Source organism: Cariama cristata, unplaced genomic scaffold (genome assembly GCF_000690535.1).
Source record: "Cariama cristata isolate BGI_N322 unplaced genomic scaffold, ASM69053v1 scaffold6750, whole genome shotgun sequence".
Taxonomy (NCBI): Eukaryota; Metazoa; Chordata; class Aves; order Cariamiformes; family Cariamidae; genus Cariama; species Cariama cristata.
The window spans coordinates 4,603-26,312 of record NW_009596291.1 but is presented as its reverse complement, the minus strand read 5'-3'; the positions used below and the strand labels follow the sequence as shown (position 1 = coordinate 26,312).

At 44.1% G+C, this 21,710-nt stretch overlaps 1 protein-coding gene across 1 annotated transcript; it reads right to left on the bottom strand.

Annotated features, from left to right (window-relative positions):
• Window positions 1–12,253: 12,253 nt before the first annotated feature.
• Window positions 12,254–21,672, bottom strand: LOC104165615 (metalloprotease TIKI1-like; the record flags this gene model as incomplete). Its single annotated transcript, XM_009705289.1, has 3 exons — window positions 12,254–12,434; window positions 16,063–16,320; window positions 21,582–21,672. Coding segments are annotated over 3 exons (530 nt in total), but the record flags the coding sequence as incomplete, so codon positions are not given.
• Between the last annotated feature and the right edge of the window lie 38 nt (window positions 21,673–21,710).

The following is a 21,710-nucleotide window of genomic DNA, read 5'->3' as shown; positions in this document are numbered from 1 at the left end:
TCCAACATCTGTCTTTGGTGGTGACAACAGTCCAAGAAGCCAGAAATAGGTTGGTCCTGCCAGAGAGGAGGAGAATTACTGCACTGCAGAACAAGGCTATTGCTGAATAGAAATGGATGGATGCCTAGATTAAGTAGGAGGAACATAAAAATTCAGGGCCTGCATAAAGCATGCTCACAGCTTCAAGCAGGGAATGAAGAGATCGTAGGGGATGATATGCATTCTCCAGACATGTTCTTTAGGGTGATGGAGAATGGGAGGAGGCTGTGTTGCAGATGAGACTGTTCCAAAGTCACTGGATGCTGGCATGCAGAAGTTGGCACAACTCAGACCCTGCTGCTACCGCAGGAGCCTTTACTCCATTTGCTGAGGTACCAGTCAGCCCATTTTCTCCCCCTTTCTTCTCTTGTCATCTGTGACCCAGCTTCTCTAATGACCATCTTTCTTCCAGTGTGTGAGAGCAAGGCCCTAGCACCAGCAAACGCCTACAGACTTTCTGAAGAGGGTTAGCACTGGCCAGATCATGATCAAGCTGTGGCTGAAAGAGATGTTTATTTCTTTTGCTGTGTGGATCCAGCCTTCCCCTGGTGCTCCAGAACAATCAGTTGTCTAAACTGGTGAGAATCTTTTCCTTGCCCTGTCTGGGGACCAAGTACTAAGACTTGAGGAGATATTTGGGACCCCAGGACTCAATACTAGAGTAGAATCTGTTCTCTCAGCAGCACGTTATATCTGAACCCCAACAATCTGGTCAGGCCAAACACCATATTCACAAGTTTTACATGACAGCTCTGTACACAATTAGGAGAAGAACATGATCTTTACATTGCCATTTGATTCCAAGAGAAAAATGGGTGGAGAGGCAGAAGGCAGGATGTGCTCAGGTTGTATTATTTCCCCAGACAACAAAATGTGTTGTTATGACCTGAGATTAACAGGTCCCAAAGCTCAAGATACACGGATGCCTGACTCCAGCAGGCACATCCCATGCGCTGCTCATCTGATGCCTTCAGACCGAAACAGCAATTGCTTGCATGGCAAACTGGAGCTGTATGAGGTGCCAGGGAACATCCCTCAGCTTTTTTGACAGGATCAGAACTCACCCTCTGTCCCCGGGGAGACTTATGCCTGTATCTGTGCTGGGAGCCAGCTAACAGCCACACTCCCAGCAAGCCATAGATGGTTTGCAAGCGATGAGTAAGCTACAAATAGAGATCGTGAGATGCTGTCATCAGCTTCCTGATTCACACCACCTTGTTGCAGCCCATTTGACTCTGTGCAAGGAGCTGGTGGCTACAGCTGCATCAGGAGGTCAGACGAGCTAATAGCTTCAAGTGTCATGCTAGCTGTCTTTACAGCATCACCTGCAGTTTGTCTTTCCATGCCAGATTTCCAAAGACAGATAAAGTTTTGTTTCTTGGTTTTAGCACCATGGACCTGATTTCAGCAGAGGAAGCTTTAAGGTGTGAGTTTGATACATTTTGTGCCCTGGACTGTGCTCTTGCTGTGACGCAAATACAAGTTGCCCACAAAAAAAAATCACTTGTCTTTCTGTCATTCTGCTTAGAGAAAGTTCTGTGCAGTAGGTATTGTAACGGTACGTGGAAGGTAAAAGCGTCTGCCTCATTAAGGTTATCTGATCAAGGACCTTTTCAGAGCAAAGGGCATAATAAATAAAAGGGAAAATGATAAGCAAGAACACATAAAAACAGAAACCTGGTAGACAACAGATAAAAGACACAATGTCAATGATCAAAAGTCTCTAGTTACTAATTAATGGACAATTGAAAGAAACTCCCAGGCACAGCTTTGGAGATTGCCACCTGGAATTTGTAACTGACAAGAAAGGGGAAAAAAGAGGAATGTGAGGATTTGAGATATTTGAGGAGGATCTGAGGGACTATGCAAAATTTACAAATGAGTGTTTAGTGGAAGGGGAATGGGGAGGAGCAAAGGGGGAGGAATAAACAGAAAGTGGCATGATACGGGCCAGTTACTTATAAAACACTGCTGATCAGTACGCTTGTCTGACCATGCCCTGTGCCTGATGACTGCAGTTGGTCCTATCTTCTGATTAAATCTTTTCTTAACTACAGCGGGTGGAGGTCTTGGCCACCAGCCAGTGGGATGGGAACAGTGTGTGTCCTGAAAACCACTAACTGTAAGGAATTGGGGAGAACGAAGCAGGTGAGGGGCTCAACTCCAGTGTCTGGAGTGGGACCTCAAGTCACAGGCACACACATACCTGGCACCGGTTGCTGTGGGGCAGAAGAGAATCTGTGTCTTCTGCAAATCTGCTGTGTGCAGGGTGGGGTATAATTCACTGGCAAACTTCAAGCTGTACCAGCCAGTGAGTAGGAGGCACCGGGTCTGGGCAGAGGTACCAAGTAGGCAGAGGGGCTGTGCTGGTAACTGAGGCGACCTGTGAGTGTGAGGTACCTGTGAGATGAATGTGTCAGTTCTGGATCTGTTAGCTGGACAAGATGGTGAGTAGGAGACTCATGAAGCGCGTAAAAGGGTTCAGGATTGCGTGGGGATGGTGGGTGAACATGGGTGGATGAACATGGGTGGGCCATGCCAGTACAAGAGGCAACCATGTCTGTGCTTATGAATTGAGGGGTGGGAGGGAGTGCACACACTTTCAGTAGTGGACTGCCATCTTTACCAGCTGAAGCAAAGGAGGGGACTTGGCTGTCTGTGCTTATGTTTTATGTGAGTCCTGTATGTGGCTGCTGTTGAAGGCAGCACCTGATCTGTGGCAGTGTGTGTGACTGGCCATGTCAGTGTCCTCCGTCTGTGTGTGTGCACCTGCCTGTCTCTCTCTGGGATAGATGCTCAGCTTTGCTACTGTTTGAACCTGCAAATGGCAAAGCAGCAGCCGTGTCCATCGGTCTGGGACAGAGACCTCTGGGTCCCTGGACCAGGCTCCAGCTGCCAGGCAGGAGGAATCCCCAGGATGTGGAGCTGCTAGAGGTGGTGGCTGCTTACAATACTGCTTAACAAGTCTCTATGTATTTCAAGCCTAAATTCTAACTCACCTCTTGATCTCCTAGTTTGAAGTCTGGCCTCATCATATCAGAGGATATAAAATTCACTGAAACTTCCTTCATCCTTAATTTGCTAGTCCACCAGTCAGTCTGGACTGAACCTGAATTCTTTTTGACACAAGGTGTCATGAAGTAACAGATTCCCCAGCGAGGTATGGCAGGATATGTGCAGCAAGACAGAGGTGCTACATAGACCTCTAATGCATTGTGGTTTTCCACATAAAGAACAGACTGGCTTTAAACACCTCTGGTTCTACAGCACACTTACCCTGAATTAAAAAAAACCTCAGAACTAATGCATCAAGAATTGCAGTCCCCATGAAGAAATTTCAAAACAAATTTGAGTTTTAAGGGAATTCCAAGTCAGATCTTGAACATACTACCACAGAAAGTCACCAAGACTAAACAGATAACAAATTCAGTAAAGAACTGGGCATTTGAAGAATATTCAGCTTGTTATTAGCAGCCATCACTGAAATTTAGGAAAGGGTATTTTTGTCATTATTTAGGCTGTAAACCAATCTCTGTACTGTAGCTCATCATTGACACCTGGCTTCCTGGGCAAATTATTGTGTGTTCGTTCACAGTGGTACATCTAAACGTTTCCTGGATTATCAGTTTCCATTTGTCCTGGTTTGGGTAAAACAGGACTATTTCTCCTTTCAGGAGTTTTTCTTTCAGTTAAGCTTCTTCTAAGTAACTGCATTTTCTGAAAGTGCAGCTACATGTTTTTCAGTGTCTGTTTTCAGACTTGATAACACTCAATATTTATATTTGCTACTGAAGTAACGGTCGGAATTGGTATGCAGAAAGGCCCACGTTTATACTAACTCCTGTGAGAACCAAGGTCACTGCTGGCCCTCAGGTTAAACAAATGAAAAGTTGTAAAAGGGTGGCACCTGCGGAAAAGTGCAGACAGGACAGGTGACCAAACACTGAGTAATGAGGTATTCCATCCCATACACATCATACTTGGTATAAAGCAAAGAGACCATGGGGGTCAGTCTCTCTTCTTTCATGGCCAGCATCCCTGTGGGACCTGGCTCGTTCTCCTGCCTCCAATCCCGATCCCTGAATTACCAAATCCTGTTAGCTGCGCAGTCTGTTCTGGGACATCTAGGTGCCCACCCTGCAGTGGCAGTGGTGCTGCCACGGCCTGCAATTCTCTGACTATCATTGAGAAGTTCAATATTAGTTTTGTATATTTTTCCTTTTATTTCTATTATTACTAGTATTACTATTAATATCATTATACTATTTTCCATTATCATTGTACTATTAAATTAGTTTTAATTTCCAACCCGTAAGTCTCTCTCCCTTTTCTCCTTTCCTTCCCCTCCCGGGGAGAGGGAGGTGTTAACAGAGAGGTCTGCCAGCTTTAAGGGCTAGCCCAGCCTTAAATGGTGACACCCTGCTGTCTACGTGCTGAACTGTTGACACAGAGGTTGTCAGCTCCTGTAAACTGCTTCGTTTGACTCATTTCCTTTCTAGCTATTGAGTTCTTGGGCTAACTACAAGTGATGTTTTCAGAATTCTCAACACAACTGATTTTCCTCAAATGGGAATCTTGCCATGTAAAAAAAACTCCAACATTACAGCTTTACCTTCCCAAGAAGATAATGGACAACTGCACTCGCAATCATCGATAGATAAACAATGCTTTGAATTCAGCTGAGTGGAGTACTTTTGTTCTGTTTAAACTCCCACACATCCAGGCAATTCAAGCATCAGGCTTGAAAAAGCTTGAGCAAGCCTGAAGAGGATCTCCTGCTAGCCCGTGACCCTTCAGCACAATATGAATGCATCCTAGGCCATGTTTGGTGATTTCTGGTGGTAAAGACTTCATATTTTCTTGGATCATTGTGAATATGAAGAAACGTCACCAGAGTGACGCTGGTCCTAAGTCATCTTCTACAGAACAAGTTCCTTTGCAAAGCACTATTTTCATGATTGTATTTTAATGCAGTACAAATTTACTGGTGAGCAACCTAAGCTACAGAGGACGTACACAACACTGCAGAAAAGAAATAGTGCTGCATGGCATTTAAGGAGCTAACATTTCAGTGTAAGTCTAATATGGGGAAAACAACCTGTGTACATGCACATCTCGGAGGAGCCTAGATATGGGTTGTCTACTTAGTAACGGAAATGCCCAGGTTCTGAATGGGTCAGGTGTTTGCACCGTAGCAGAATGCTTGGAAATGTTAAAGCCCCACGACAGATGGCTGTTTTATGTGGCCTGCTAAGTACAGATGTGTAACTGCTGTACTTCTGTTACACATCTTTTTACATTTCATGACAGGGTAGGAGCCTGATATTCAAGATCCTTGTTGCTTGTAGCATTTCTGCTCCAATTCTTTTAATAGCTTTTGTCTGTTTGATCCGCTTAGGTGTGAATTTATATCCTTGAAGCTATATTGCAAATAATTACCCAGTATGCTACAAAAGTCCAGCACAAAACTTCATGTGCCTTCCACATGGAACTGAGGCCTGGCACCCACCATTGGAAGGTCTCAGAAAATTGCCTTGCCTACTAGCAAACTCCAGGCCAGTGAGTTCATTTATAATATTCCACTATGTTCAAATCAGACATATGAAATGCATTTCCTGGGATATTTTCAAAAGCCATGTACCAGATGGACAATCACAACAACATAAGGTGCAACTGCATGCAGCAGCACATCTATTGCAATGCAACTTGAAAAGATAGGGGCTTATTTTCTTCTACTGCTAATTTGAACATAATCAAAATATCTGATTCCTACCATTTCTTTAGAAGGGGCCACCTCCTTCCACTGAACTCTACACAAATGTTTGTAAGATTATAGCGAATACTCACTAAATTAATGAGAGGCTTAAAAAAATTCAAAGCTTTGGTTTCTAGAAAGGGGAAGAAGGAGATGAACACTCTATGAGGTTTTTTTTTATCTGAACTGTTCAGTGCAGGTTTGTTAAGAGCTCTATTTCCCTATTAATCACAGGGTCGGAGCTGCTTTGTTTCACTCAGTATGTCTGTATCACCTGCTGGAAGTCCACGAAGTCCACCAGCTCTCAGTTCTCAAGGACTCTGGCTCCACTAGCAGCTAATCAGACCAGCCTCAGCCTGGCCCGCTGTGCCGTACTGAGTAGACATACAGTAGGCAACACCACCTTGGACAGGGTTGGTATTCCCAGTGTACATTGTGTCGGGTACAGTAATCCTGAATGATACCGAGTATCGCGAGTATGCAAGGTTTGAATCATTCAGAAGGCTGACCATCAGTGTTGTGTGCATCTTTTCAGATACTCTGCCACCACTTGATAACCTCAAACATGTCCCAGGAATGTTTACACGTTGAATCCAATGACTATCAAATACATAGTATAGGAAGGTGGCCTTTCAGTGGCTGATCATAGCTATGCCTGGCATATGCTGGTAATAAGCTCTTAAGCCATGCTCACCCATTGCTTAAGGAACATTTATATATTCCATGCACCATGAACACACAGTAACTATCTCCCCTATGTTAATTTCTCAGTGGGTACTAGACTGCACCTGGACGAGCTGTGGCTTCCAATCACTTCCAGCAGAGACAGAGCTGAAAACAGGTCCTACCTTTAACCCCAGAGCTACCTGACAGCAAAAAGGCATTAGCCCTGCTCCTTGTTTTGTGGGGACCCCAGGGGCAATTCCCACACTGAGTGTCCACATGTAGAAAGCAGGTGCACTGACCTGCTGATACTGGCTAAAATTGCACAAATTCAGAACCAGGGTGGGGAGTGCGGAGATGAGGAGTAGGGACAATGCACAAATAGTAACATTTGTCAGGAAACAAAGGCAAAATACTGTTTCTTGTCTTCAGCTGCATAAACTTACAGTGACTTGAAAGGAGGGTGTTAAAATAAACAAAGTAAAAGAGAGAATGTACAAAAGATCTGTAGCCATTTGTCACAAGCATCAGAGAGAGAGCTGTGACAGCAAAGTATTTGTCATCCTGGCTATTCAATTATTTATGCATCTACAGACAAATGATACCAAGACACATACAAATGACATTTTAAAATCCAAAGCTTTTGCTTTTTGCAGTGTAGGAAGGAATAAACTCTCTGTGGGTTCTGTGACCTGAAGGATTAAGTGACTTGAGATACAAGTTGTATAATCAGAGGTAATTTAGCCGTGGGCAAATAGAGTGTTTGCAGGGTGGAGGTTTTCTGAACTGTTTGATGCCCAGTGCCCTGGACACCAACAGGAAAGAGCTGGTTGCTTGAGCACTGGAAAACCTAGCTCTTGAATAAGGTATAGCTGAACACTGCTGGAAATATCCATACAGAAGGATACACACCTCAGAAAGGTTCAGGGGACCAAAGGCAGGAGCCTCAATTCTCTGCCTAGACCATAGGTATCTTCAGAGCAGTCTTCAGACTATAAATGCTGGATGGCTGTTACTTTTCTGAATCACAGGAAACAGCCAGCAACACTGTGTACTTCTAATTTTATTCCCTTTAACCCACTCAATCTAGCTGTGGCCAGCTTGCGGGCAGGAGTGTTAATATATTGTGATAGAGACTTTTTCCAGCCTTTATTGATATATACCGTCTTCTCAATAAGGACAAACTTGCACCATAAGAAGACTGTGATCTTGAAAGGTAAATTAATTTCAGAATGAGACCTGACCTGAATAACCTCATGTACGTTCATTGGTGGTTACAGGATAGCAGTCTGGATGAAGCAGAGTAGAAGGGTAGAAAATGGTAATCAGTTTCACCACAGATATAACAAGATCATTTTTTCTTTTATTTATTTTCATGGCTTAGATTTTATTTCTTGTGATAAAGCGTAAATGACACATTTTGTCCACATTTTCTAGACAGCAAGCCACTGGAGAAATACATCTTCTAAAGCACATTCCTTGGTTATCTAAGTAAGAGATTTCAGCCTGATTTCTACCCACTGACTGAGTCAGTGTTTTAGATAGCTGATCAAAAGGAGTCACAAGAATCCACTGAACTATACCAGTTTGTTATCTCAGTTATGGTGTAATTGCAGCTTCAACTCTAACAGGAAGAAAACAGACCAGCCACAAGACTACACTGGTATTCGAAGAGGGCTCTGCTCTTTCAGTGCCTGGCTCTTTTTTTCCCCAGTTGAAGAGCATCGTGTTTTTCCCTGAAGCCCTGTTGCAGAGGGTACAAAATGAGCACAGAGAAAAAAGAAACAGAGTGTTTAAATTTCTTCATTTCTACTTATTTACCTACTGTCTGTAACTCTTACACTTTTTCACTCTAACCTGTTTTAGAAGTATAATTTTGCTATCAGAATGGTTAAAAACAGAAAAACCACCCCCTTTTCAAAGTTTCAAAGTGCAAAGAAAGAAATGTGAATCACTGAGCAAGGTTTTTTGCACTACTCTGTGTTCTTCCAAGCTACTGCACCTTTGAAATAACAAAAGCATGCAAGGTCCTTAAGGCATGTCAGAGGTTAGAGCAAGTTAACCGCAGAGTTTATGCATCCCCTTTTACATTGTTATAATTATCGCTTAGGAGGGATGTGTACATTTTTAGACCCTATCTGAAGAATTTTTTTTTTTCTTACAGTAATTTTATTTTTCACATCCTAATCTGAAAAGGTTTGAGAGTAAACCAGCACTGGACAGCAGGCTTGCTAAGGGACAGTCACAGTTCACAGAAAAGCTGTGTCAGATAACAGCAGATTACTGTGTATGAAAGCAGATTGAGTATAGTCATGCCTCCTGCAATGCTCCACAAGAAATCCCAGTTGCTAACCAAATATCATATCAGAAAATAAAGCTTCAACACATTAAAAGCAACCATCAGCAGAAACGAAAAGCTGTAAAATTGCAGGAGGTAGCTGTTGGAATGTCAACGAAGTTCAAAATAAATGGTGTCTAATTCTTGGTCCATTTCATCAGGAAGTAGAAATAAAGTGCAAGTGCTGACTATCTCAGGAAACAGGAATTTATGAGCAAAGCCTTTTCCCAAGGACGATCTTTGTTTGCATTTTTTCCCTAGCTATATACATAAATGTGAACTTTGATAATAATTAAAAAGCATATACGTCATAACACAGGAGTCCATTAGCCAAACTTAGTCAAGTAACAAATATTCACAAGAATTCACAATACACTGCTGAACACCACTGATTGTTATAACCTATATTCTCCTACGTTATAATTTAATCCAGAGGGTGTGTGGAATTATATTATCAAACCAGTACATTTTGAAGTGGGTAGGTTTTTAATTTCTGCAAATTTTTATAATGTCACAAACATCAGCCTCCCAACACAGAAGGAGAAATCTTGACCACAAGGAACTCACAGCAAGAGTCCCAGTCATCTCAAAACAGATCTGTCCACAGAGAACATCGGAGAGATGATTTATGAAAACAATTTAAGCAAGGAGGGGAACAGCAAAGTGCACAGGCCAATTAGTAAGTACAAAAGAAAGAGAATGGAAAAGGCAGACCAGGATGTTCAGATGTAACAAAGAACTTTGTTATAGCACTTAGAGGACATGGAGGCACCTAGCTCAGGAGACAACAGGAGGTTTCAGTCCCTGCGCTAAAGAAAGAAGTACCTGCACCTTCACTGTGATTTCTGAATCAAGTCTGCTACCCATCACAACCTTGACTGAATCTCAATTGCAAGGCAACAAAAGCTGCTTGGGAGGGACAGATAGAGGGACAGTGAACTCTTCCAGGCACACGATGGGAATGCTTGCTTTCTTGATGATCTGCGGCCCACAAAAGGGGGCACAGTACCTGAGCAGACCTTGGTCATTAGAATAGCTTCTCAGGCTGTTCCAGTCTGGCACACTTTTCTTGTTCTGGAACTAGAGAGAACCAATGGGACCCAAACCTAGCACTCCCCAGTGGTCACTGTAAACAGCTGAATAGCATGTGCAGCTGGAGTAAGGCTCTGCTCTCCATACCACTCACAGTTTCAAGACTTTGGTGTCCCATGGTCAGTCAGCAATATCTGGTCTGGAAGAAAAAGCAAGGTGTAGGAACCACTAGTTTAGTTCACAGGCATGAAGCCAAGCCCATGAGACCCTCAAAAATACCTTCAAAGAATTGGATTACTTTGCAGAAAAACTCCCAGGATGCAGCCTCTGTAGGCACACAATCCATCAGAGTTTAAGGATACCTCTATTTCCCTGACACAGTCAGGAGCCTGGAGACAGGCTATAAAATGAGTTACACCACCAGAACTGAATTATCCATAGTGCTACTTAAGGTCTCTGTTATTCCTGAGCATTTTATACTTACTCTTCCCTCATGCCAAACTGAGGAAAACATTGGTGGCTGTTCCACTCGACTCAGCTCCCCTCACAGAGGTGACAGAGGACAGGGGGAGGAGAAGCAGTACCAATGTACGGGTTAGCAAGTGCCAGAACACGCTGCTTTGGCATAATGTCAAAAATGGTTTTGGTGGCCCCCTCAGATGCACTGGTAAATACACAAGTATGTGCTCAGTTTGTCAGGCCTGCAGAGCATCTTAGTAACTAAGCTATCCCCCATCTGATCTGCTCCCCTCAGGTCATATTCAGGCCAAGGAAAATAGCTCTGGGCCCACCATGACAGGCTACACCCGTGAAAGATCAACTAGAGAGAGAGATGGGGAAGGCACATCACCAGCCTGGCTGCTATGTAAAACCAAGGAAGCATGAATGCATTCGGGACCCTGAGGTGTTGTAATATTCCCTGTAAGAAGGAATATACAATGAGATGGTGCCGTCTTCTAGTCCAGCCCAGATATATTTCATTCCTATTGTGCAGCTGCAAACTGCAATATTTAGCCTCTCCTTTCTCCATTTTCCTCAGCAAACTGAGGCTTTGTTCAGGTTCAGTACTTCTGAAGGGGGACTGAAATTTGAGATCAAGAGGAAAGCTGTTAGGAAAGCTGGAACTGTTTGCTCCTCCTCCTCCAATGTGCAGTAGAAGGATGAGAAAAACAGGTACTTTTTATAGGCAGTGAAAAAAGTAGCAAAGCACGTGTACATGCATAGGAGGGGAAACCTGAGGGTTTGTTGTCTCACTGCGGCAGATGACTGCTGTGTTTCCAAGGTACCAGGCTCAGCACATTGGCTCCAAGCCCTCCCATGGATGAATCTTATGAGATCTTCCCAGGCAATGAAACCCTCCCAAGAGGAGGGAGGGATATGTTGCTCACAAAATGAGTCAGTGTGATCACCAGAGGATGTCCTGTACAAACACAGAAAACAATTCATCACCACTCTCAAGCTGCCTACATCCAACAGTTAACAGCATGTCCATTTTAAGTAGATAGCAAAGGACTTAAAACAATTTAGAAAGTCCGAGAATTTCCATTGAAATCAGTAGAAAACTTGCAAAGATTTCCTAGAATGAAGTCTAACTGTGCAGAACAGGAAAAGAATGCGCTTTCTCCCCAAAAGTGAATCCAGCTATAAAATAGTAATATATTCATGATTTAGAAGGAGAGGGAAAACCTGCATTTGGGCTTCTCAAATCACCTCTTGAGAACTTCTTATTTTGGAAGTGTCCAACAGAATGACTGTGAAGCTCCCCAGGCAATTTTTTTTTCTTAAATGTACATTAGTTTGTGCTTACAAGACTTGTCTGGCCATTGGAGTTTCAGATGTACCCATCTTACAACAGCACCAAACAGACGGCAGAAACATTCTGTTCACAGGTCTTTACTGTTTTATTCTATTGTAGGTGGTGTTGTCATGAATCTTTATATGTAATCTGGAGCCCTAACAAGCAAGAATTAAAAGCATTACCAGCAGAGATATAAAATACCAACCTCTCTTTCCCAGCTGTGCTCATATGACCAAAATAATTCTGTTCTAATAAACAAGTTAGTGGTGTGTAAATCTTCTTACAAGGCACTGAAGGTGAAAAAAATGTAGTTTAGCTGTATGAGCCCAACTAAATAACAGCTATGTTATAGCAACATTATAATCTCCCCAAAGCATTATGGGATAACATGAAATCATTCTTCTGCAAGAGAAGGATAAATAACACTTTCATTAAAATATCTTCTCCTGTATTGGGCAGGTCAAACCAGTTAATAGTGTTAATGATCCAGATTCAGGAAAAGGAGACAGTTTAAGAACACTCCAAAGAACAGGTGTCCCACTCACAGTCTTCTATTTTTGTTTTTTTCACATAAGTTTCTTTTTTGCTTTTTAAGGCAAGAGCCCTGCAGCTTGGCTCCCCCTGTGTTTCAATACAGCTTTATCATATGCAAAGTCAAAGTCAGTAGCAGGAGGAAGAGAGAATGGGAAAGCTGGTGAGCGCTGCTGGTGTCTGCGTGAGCGTGACTAGAGCGTCCGTGGCCCCGGGGCTGGGGTTCGACCGTGATGTAGCCGTTAATGATGCGGATCCGAGGAGGAGGGTCAGTAGCACTGCAAGGCAAGAGAAGAACATCAGTTCAGACCCATCCCAGAACTGCCCAGTGCCCACAGAGCAAGAGGTGGTCAGCCTCTGTGCCTGACTGTCAGTCTTCTGGGTTCCTGGGAATGGTTTCTTGTACTGGTTTCATGTTCCCCAAAGGACAGTGTTTCCTAATGGCAAAGTGCTGCCTCGTCCCTTCCTCACAGGTGTGCAGAGCTCCCACACGAGCCCACATGGACGAGGGTGCTGCACAGATGAACTGTGAAGCAGTCTTGAGGGGGAACAGGTAAGAGACTGAGGAGGGTGGAGACAGCACCAAAACACCTGCCCTGTACTCAGGTCTACCCAACCAGCCTGCCCACGCTCCCACACAGTCAGTCAGGTTGGTAAAATGACCATGTTCCTAGTGCCTTTCAACTAAGCAGAAAATATGTAAGACAAACAAGACAAGCTTTGTTGCAGAGGAGTGTCACTGCAGTGGCACTTGCTGAGCACAGAAGGAGTGAGGCACCTGCTTTCAGCTGAATCCATCTTCCCCAGCCATGCTTCTGTATGTGCATCTCAGTGCGGACCAAACTTGTTCCTATACTGCATGTTCCCTTCCACAGGTCAGGAATTACAAAAGGTTTACATGATATGCTTTAAGGAAAGGAAGACCCACTTGCAGAAATGCATCCTAGAGTCACTAGGAAAAGATCACCACATCCCAGAGTATCTCCCAGTGGTAGTGAGGACTCTGAGGTGGTGATGAACAAGAACTGAGTCAAAGCCTACATGATGCTGAACTCCCATTATGGCAACACATGGTGGAGGAGAGAAATTTGTATACTCCTGGCTGCTAACACCAACTTTCCTGAACAGGGGGAGCTCCCACACCACGGCAGGTCAAGAGTCAGAAGGGTCAGATACTATACAGGTGTTGTTCTCTTCAGCAATGGATTGAAAGCTATGCTTGACCCCACAGCTGTAAGGCTGACATACACCCCAGGGCCTCATGGTGCTGTGTGGAACCAGAAGACAAATTCAGACAAAATTAAAAGCAAGTCTACCTGCCAAATACAAAAGCAGAGAAATTTCTTCTGCACCCACTCCCCAGATGCTGTGCACCATTTTCGCCTTATTTTGGCCAGCTGCATTAAGGAAAAACACTTTGGGAAATTGAAGGCAATTAGTATAATTTTAAAAAACACTTACCCTTCCATACCCAAAGGCCCCCACAGAAGGTTTGAACAGTAACTGGAGAGAAGCCAGCTGGCAGCACATGAAAGAAATACAGCTGACAGCTGATGCATACAGGAGCACGAACGAAAGCAATTGTGCCAATCCCATTACAAGACTGTATTAAATCACTTGAGCTGTGCCTTTCACATTTCCAGGCTCACAGGAGGAAAGCTGTGAATGGCCCACGCATAAGACACCTGACGGCTCTACCTGTGCCTGGGCACCCCGGGGAATGCTTAAAGCAAGGGCTGAGACTCCCAGTGAGACATGCTCTGCACACTTGCGCGTTTGAGCCCAGAGGGGCTGGATTTCCGTGGGGACACACGGCGGCTGTGCCACCAGGTGGGGCTGTCAGCTCAGCCCACGCCTGCCCACGCAGCCCGCAGCGGCAGGGACTGCTTGCAGGCACGGGTGTCGGGGCAGGGAGGGTGGCGATTGCCCCTGCTTCACGAAGACTAAACCCAGAGCACGGGTGGGGGCTGTGCGTGAATGACAGCTGCCTCTCTGGCACTCCCGGCTTTCCCTCTGCAGTAAGGGTGCAGCAATCTCCCAGGCAGCAATTAGCATCACTTGTTCCCAGTACTGTCATGCAACAGCTCCATCTCCAGACGTTCAAGCGCTTTGCTAAGGACTCACCCCTAAAACGAATTTGTCACCTAGCACCTGGGTAAGTTTCTAGCACAAAGGACGACTTAATTAAGTAGGGGAAGAAAGGAAACATCACAAAAGAAGAAAAGGAAAGGAGGCATTTGCTGCTCCCATATCTATGCAGTAGTTTCCTAAGCTGTCATTATGAGCCTTGCTTTTACCTCACTATTGCCTTGCAGTACTTGCAATCCAGTATGTAGCCCTAATGTATCTCCAATTTAGTCACAGTAGCACATCTGCCCATCTTCCCTCTTCTGAAGGCACTGATGCTGCAAGTGCATGCGTATCTCGCATCAGGGTGCCCACTGACTTCCATCAGCTTCATGGGAACAACTGTGTGTGAAAAACTGAGTATGTCAGTATGCAGGCAGGGTGGGAGCTTGAGATCATAAAGGCTCCAAATCATTCCTTGGCATTTCAACTAAATAGAAGCTCCAAAACCCCATTCACAAACAGCTTGTATCAGCTACATTAATAGAAAGTAAATGATACAGTAAAAGACAAAATCAACTGTGATCAATATAAGGATTTGTTGTAGTGGTGAATCCAGGACAGCGTGTAGGTCTGCCAGTGGGCATGCAAACCTCCCATGTGCATTTATCTCCCTTTCTCTACAAACTACTCACACTTAGGTTAAAAGGAGGAGCACAGAGAGGGCACAAAAATACTCTAGAAAAGAGGAAAAGGAGTCTGGTCTAAAAAGTCTGACAATGGCTGAATGCTTGGAATAGAACAACAGCTGCTCCACCAGCTTGCAGCCAGCCTAAGCAATGTATTACTGAAAGCAATGCTACAGCTGGGACCCAGGGACATGATAGGAGAGGCACAGGAGAACCCTGAAACACTCAGTACCTTGGAGAGCAGGAAGAAATATTATTCAGAGGAAAAAAAAAAAAGAATGTAGAGGCTTCACTTCAAGAACTGCAGGCTTTTCTCCATCATCCTGATGTGTCTGGTTATTTACAGTACCACAAAAATAAAATACTTTCAACCTCAGTATGGCAGAGATACAAAGACATAAAGTACAAAAGAGCAGACTCAGGTCTGTGAGTTATCTGACAGGAGCAAAACATTAAGATACACATTCAGCCAGAGGCCTAAGTATAGCTAATGACGGAGAAGACAGCTTTTTTTTGCAGGTTGCTGTAGTTCTTGTAGGTAAGTAAGCTCTTCTAGATGAAAACCAAAGGGTATGTGTGAACCTTTGTCCCACAACACACTCCATTTTTTGTATTAACTCCATCTTCCATTAGGTTGTCATTTCCCTTTCCAGATCTCCAGTAATGTGATGGCGCTTACATGCTTTTTAAGACTGGAAGAATACAGAGACTGGAAATACTGCATAAATGTCCAAATGCAAGGAGAACATACACCAGATAGGACAGTTTCCACATATGCAGCAGCTCTTGGATAGAGGTCCAAGGCTTTGATCTGTACCATCTACCACTGGACCCAGCCTTCTGTAATAAAGAGGACTACCATATGCTCACAATCCCTCAAGCCCAAATGCAAAATGTTCTAGACAAGGCTTCCACTTGTATTATGCATAATTTTCCACAAAGCTAACCATGTGGAAGAAGCTATTTTGTCACTAAAAGCACAAACAGCCTTGAGTAAATGTTTCAGGAAGAATCACAGTGAGGGAGACGGTCAAATCCTGTCCTTAGCATGTATCTAAGCACTGCAGAAGTTTGACGTACTGGATTAATCAGTCTAAGTTGAAGTCCAGTTTGCATGACAAACCCTCCTCCCTCCCCAGCTGACAGCTACCTTTCTTCTAGGCGAACCCAGAGGTCATTAAACTGTCGCAGTCTTTGCTTCTTCTGCTGCTTCTTCTTCTTCTTTTTGTACTTCCTGTCGGCCTTCTCCAGCACATCGATGCTGTCAGGGAGCAGCAGCTGAGTCAGGAGCTCTTCCTCGTCCTCCTTCTGGGGATGTAACGGCAGTGGGAGCTCCTGGGATGCAATATAAGGGCTGTGTGCCGGTGATGACGATGAAAAAGCTAACAAGGTTTGGGGGGGTTTTCTGCTGGAAGAAGGAGGGAACACAGATAATATTTGAAAGGGCTTTGAAGCAGAATCCTGGTACAGACACCATCAAGGCACATATAAAACAGGTGTCTCGCCCTGACATACTGGCTGGATGCTTATTTCTCTGCCTTGAATTCCTGCCCCCTTTTCCTTAAGTCAATATTCTGATCAAAATATTTCTCTTTAATGAAAAATGCTTTGGAAAAGAGGTAATCTGGAACTGAGGAAAGAATGCAATCTGCCTCAAAGTGGAATAACTCCTGGGAATAAGCTTGCGTATCTAGAAAGAGAATCACCCTCAAAATCAGAGGAGGTCAAACCACACTCCTCTAGTCTGACGTACTGCAGAACACAGACCAGATTATTCCTTTCACCAATTCCTGCCCAGAGCCAACTAACTTGTGGGGCAGGGGGAAATGGCAGGGATAGGACAACCAAGGCACGCTAGCTGAAGAAGCCAATCCTAGATCAACAACTCTCACTGATGGAGAAGGTAAGTAATAAGCTAGTCCACAGACTGTGGTCATGGCTGCAGAAATGGATCTTGCAAATTATTGTCTTTGAAGGGAATGGCTCAATATACCATTAAGCAAACCTCTGGGTCATCTAGTCTGCATCAACTGGAGGTAGACTAGCTGTGGCAGTGCCAAGTTCACCATCATTTCATTTTCTCTTTCATGAAGCCAGATGGTACAGAGCAGTAAATGCATAGCCTTTATAAAACATCAGGTCAGGGAACATGTCCGACACATAAGAGACCAGAGCTCAACTCACTATTGTGGCATTGACTTCTACTTTCTCCATTTACTGTCTCCATGCTGATCTGCAAAATGAGATAACGCTGTCCTGCTACTCAGATAAGCACACCAAGGAGCATGAAATGGTTGTTTTAAAGGGTTGTATCAAACAGGTATGGAGGTCGACAGAGAGGCGAGGAGGCTGAGCAATCACAACTCACCCACAACGCAGAAGTGAGCTTTGCGCACATTTATAGGAAGTATTGAAAGCGCGACTCAGGCCTTCAGCTTTCTGGCTGCACAGATCCTGTATTAGGCTGGCACCATTACCTGGAATTTCAAAGCGGCTCCAGTAAGTGATACACCGCAGTGAGACTATGTGCATGCACAAACTCTCTCACAAGGCAAATCTTGGAAGCTCAAAGGACCACTCAGTTGAGCCCCTAGAAAAAGCTCTAAAGGCTATGCTTACTCAGCTTTGTGCAAAGGTTATATATTGAAGAAACAAATAATCAGCTCCACTCTGATTACTCAAGCTCTGTTTCATTACACTTAGAGCAAGCAACATCTCCTCATCTGTACTCCAAGGGAGGCAGTCTGCTATCCACTCATGGCTTTGCTGGCCCACACTTCTCATTTGGAACAAAGCGATTCCCCCTCTTTACTTGTTCATGAACATCTTGGACAAATTCACAAACTCAGTCCACTCTGTGGATACACAGAGCACAACACAACTATCTGACTGATCTTTATGGCTACTTCATAAAGAGAAGAGATGCAGCAGCCTTCTGTAACAAGACAAAACTGGAGACTGGCTTGGGCTGAAATTCAGAAAGGTAACAGAAGACCACAGACCACTGTGCAGAAACCTGGCTTCAATCAGTGAAACCTTCCCAGAACTATGGTGTGTTTCTTTTCTGCCTTGCAATGGCATCAAAAGAAGGAGGTCTAGAAGGAGACATGTTTCAGCATGGTTTCAGTTTTCAAGCTAGCCCATCACTGTGGGCACATCTCTTTGATGGAGAATAAAGAGGGTCCATCCTGGACAAGGAGAAATGAAGTTGTGGACTTGTGGAAGTAAGAGAATAGGTGAAAATGAAGAGAATTTGATCTTATTTCCTCCAAGGAAAATCACATACTGATCATGTGGTGAACTTTATGTGACAGAGACTGGCACAGAATGGGTCTTGGGCTATTTCTCTCTTTCAAAATCCTTGTGATTTTCACACTCTCACTTTATCACCTCTGAAGTGTGACGACCCTCCTCCACAATATCTTCACATTACCCACTGTTAACTCACCTTATAGAGTGACCCCCCCCAGTTGTCTCCAGTGACCTGATTTGATCCCTCTGAAGGTCCTCTGTTTATGGTTCCCTTTTCCCTGATTTCTCTTGATTGTGTCTGTTCCTCAAGTGTGAAGGCACCAGCCCTACCCCGTAGATTAGAATGCCTTGCTGCCTGCAGCCTCCCTGGCCATACCATGCTGGAGCTCAGCATTGCTACAGGCACAGCCAGGATGACCTCCATCCTGCATGGTCAGCCACGTATTCTGATACCTGCAGCCTCAGAACACTATTAACAACACACAGTTGTATACAAAACCTCCTTTGCAACACTTCCTGCAGGCAATTCTTCCAGGGACTGACTAAGCAACCACAGGAAAAGGCATATAGATGCAAAAGCATGTCCTTCCCCAAGCCCAGTTCCCTCTCCCAGCACAGCAGCTACAGGAGGAGTCAGGAAGCACCTTAATTATGTCTGCAATTATGTGATGAATATTTTAAAATATATACATGCATTCTAAAATCAGGAATAACACTTAAAGCCCAGAGTAAGACAGTAGGAGCTTGATTGAACTTGTAGCACTATTTATAAACTGTCCTTTGCACTGCTGCATGGTTGTAGCACCTCTTTTGCCTTCCTCGCTTTGGCAGCACCACGAAGAAGGAGACCTCCTGCCTCCACACTTCACTATGGGCATTCATCCCCTTCCCTCCACAGATGGTAAGCACACCTCAGGCAGCCCTGTCTGCAGATGAAATCGTGTGACTGCACCCAGCAGTTTGCCTGTTACAGGAAAACATGCATAATGATCCTGTGTCTTTCTGTGTTCCTAAACACAGATATCTGCAAGATACTTCCGAAGGGACTCTCTGTTTAGCCAGAGCACAGGAAGCAGCAAACTGTGCTGCTACTGCACAACGTCATGTTGCAGGGAAGGGATGCAGTGAAGATTTGCTCCTCCTCTTGTTTTAGGACTGCTCAACTAATATCCCCTACTGTATCCAACAGTAGAACAGCCACTTGAATGGTCTGTCTCAGTTCAACCACTTACCATTTTTTTCTTCTCTCAATTTTGTCCTGTGAAATTGTCCACGGGTACTGACTAGACTGTGTGCAGCACTGCTATCTAAGACAGTAGCTAGATATGGTTCCACGTTTACATGAGCTGTCTGGGTTTATTGACACAGACTGCCCTGGTATCTGCTCCTAGAACAAGCCCAGAATAGCAACAATCTAGTGAAACTCTCCATCCAACCTCCAGGACTCTGACATACTCTTGCCACAGGTCTTTCCCTCACCTCAAATGCTCTTCTCCTCAGAAAAAACTCACATTTTTTCTAAAACTTGTTTCATATTTTCAAATCTGTTTCAAAGTAATCTGGAAACGTTAACACTTTTTCTCAAAGACAACACTAAAGTACCATCTTCTTTAGCTTCTTCACTCAGCTTTAAAATCAAGAGTCCAGGAAAGATGTTCCGTCCAGTAGTCCTAATGAAAGTTTTGAGATGCAACCAATGTGAAACCGCTCAAAGGCGGAAGAGCCACTGGCTGGACAACGAACTCCTATGATGTGGTCAGAGAACTGGGTGCCCAGCTACCCTGAGTATCATTGATACCTACCTTCCTGATGGTTGAAGATCTAGCCCTCCCTTCCACAGTTGCCTGCCCTTGATTTCCTTACAGCTACAGCTTTACAGAGCAGTATCAGATTTTGTTTATTCTCAAGTACATATTAAGCTCTCTTTTTTTAAGCTTTAAGAAGCTGCTATGGCTGTTTTTAGGAGTACTTAAACTAAGAATGTTCTGGGGGAAAAAAAAAAAAACCAACACAAAAATATAAGTGCAGGCAGGTTTTTGACTGCCCCCATAAACATGGATACACTGGATTGTCTAGCATGACTAAAGTGTTACAGGATCATTAAGCCTTGTGCTTAAGCAGAGGGGGCTTCTCCATGTCAGACTACCTGCCCACTGGTGGCAACAGGGTTAGGGGCTGCATTCCTATACTCATGGCGATGAGTCCTGGCTCAGTTTGTTTCCATACACATAGAGTTAATGATGTATATCCATGTCAAGAATCATACCAAAAACATGACCTGCCAGAGTCTGAATACCACAATCTGAAAAAGGCAGCAAAAGTGGTGCAAAAAGACAGGTGAAGCAACTAGATTATGAGAAAAACATCTGTTATTATTTTGCACCACATCTGTGGAGCCCCTGCCACAGACCAACACTCCGCACTGCACAAAAAGTGATCATCCTGCCTAAGAGTCCCATATTAGAAATGTGGAGGTGGAACAGGGATGCAAGCAGTGAGGGATAGCGTGCCTGGCACAGAGGATAAAAAGGAAAACAGTGCCATAATTGGGATGAAACCTTTTTTCCACTGTGGTCTTTTAGCAGTGACTATAAGGAAGACTGAGGATATCTGAGAGACAGAAAATCACATGTTTGGCAAGAGTCTGGAGAAGGGGGAGACAAGGATTGCAGATCCTAAGCTGGTGGCAAGAAGTCCAGGAAGAGGTGAGTTAAGACCACATGTAATTCTCAGCAGAGCATGGAGGAGGAGATTATTTGGCATTCTGTAGTTACAGAAACCATGGAGATCGATAAAGGCACTCAGTGAGAAATACAAAAAGGCAGTAAAGGTATATCCCGAAGGACAACTGCAAGATGAACCAGAACAGCAAGTACCTTGGCTTAAAAAAGCAGAAGAGAGCAGCAGACATGACAGCAATCAGTCATGGGGACAGCTTGCAAAAAGGCTGGGTGGATTCTGGGCAGTCATGATTCCAAGCTGAGAGAGAGTAATCAGAAAGCATCAAAAATAACAGTGTAAGAGAAGGAAGAGTCTTAAAAAGTAGGGCAGTCAAACACTTCCAAGAGGAGCCTGGAAGCCTATGTGGTAAGAGACAGCATCCAGATCTGATGAACCAAGCATGCGTACTCTACAGCTGTTACTTTAAAAGTTAAAATCTTACTGGGGAAAATAGAAAACAAAACAAAAAACCCACAAACAACCAAAATATCCCCCAAATAAAACATCAAAAAAACCCAAGCCCAAACCAGATAAAATCCTGTTTCCAAACTGGCTCATGGAAGAGAAGAGCAAACTGCTGGAGAAGAGAGAGGGAGCCCAGCTCACTGTTAGGTATAGTTGCAGCTGCCACTACCTCTTCAGGATTGTTTACAAACCCACCCAATGGCTGCTTAGCTAGATAAAAGCATGCATTACTTGTTGATGGCTTGTCCAGCTGGAGTGTGTTCTACCTCGTATCCTTCTCTCCTCAAAACATCAATCACTGTGTTGTTGCCCATGAAGTGACCTGCAGTTAAGAGAAAAATGACATCAGAACTCAACAAG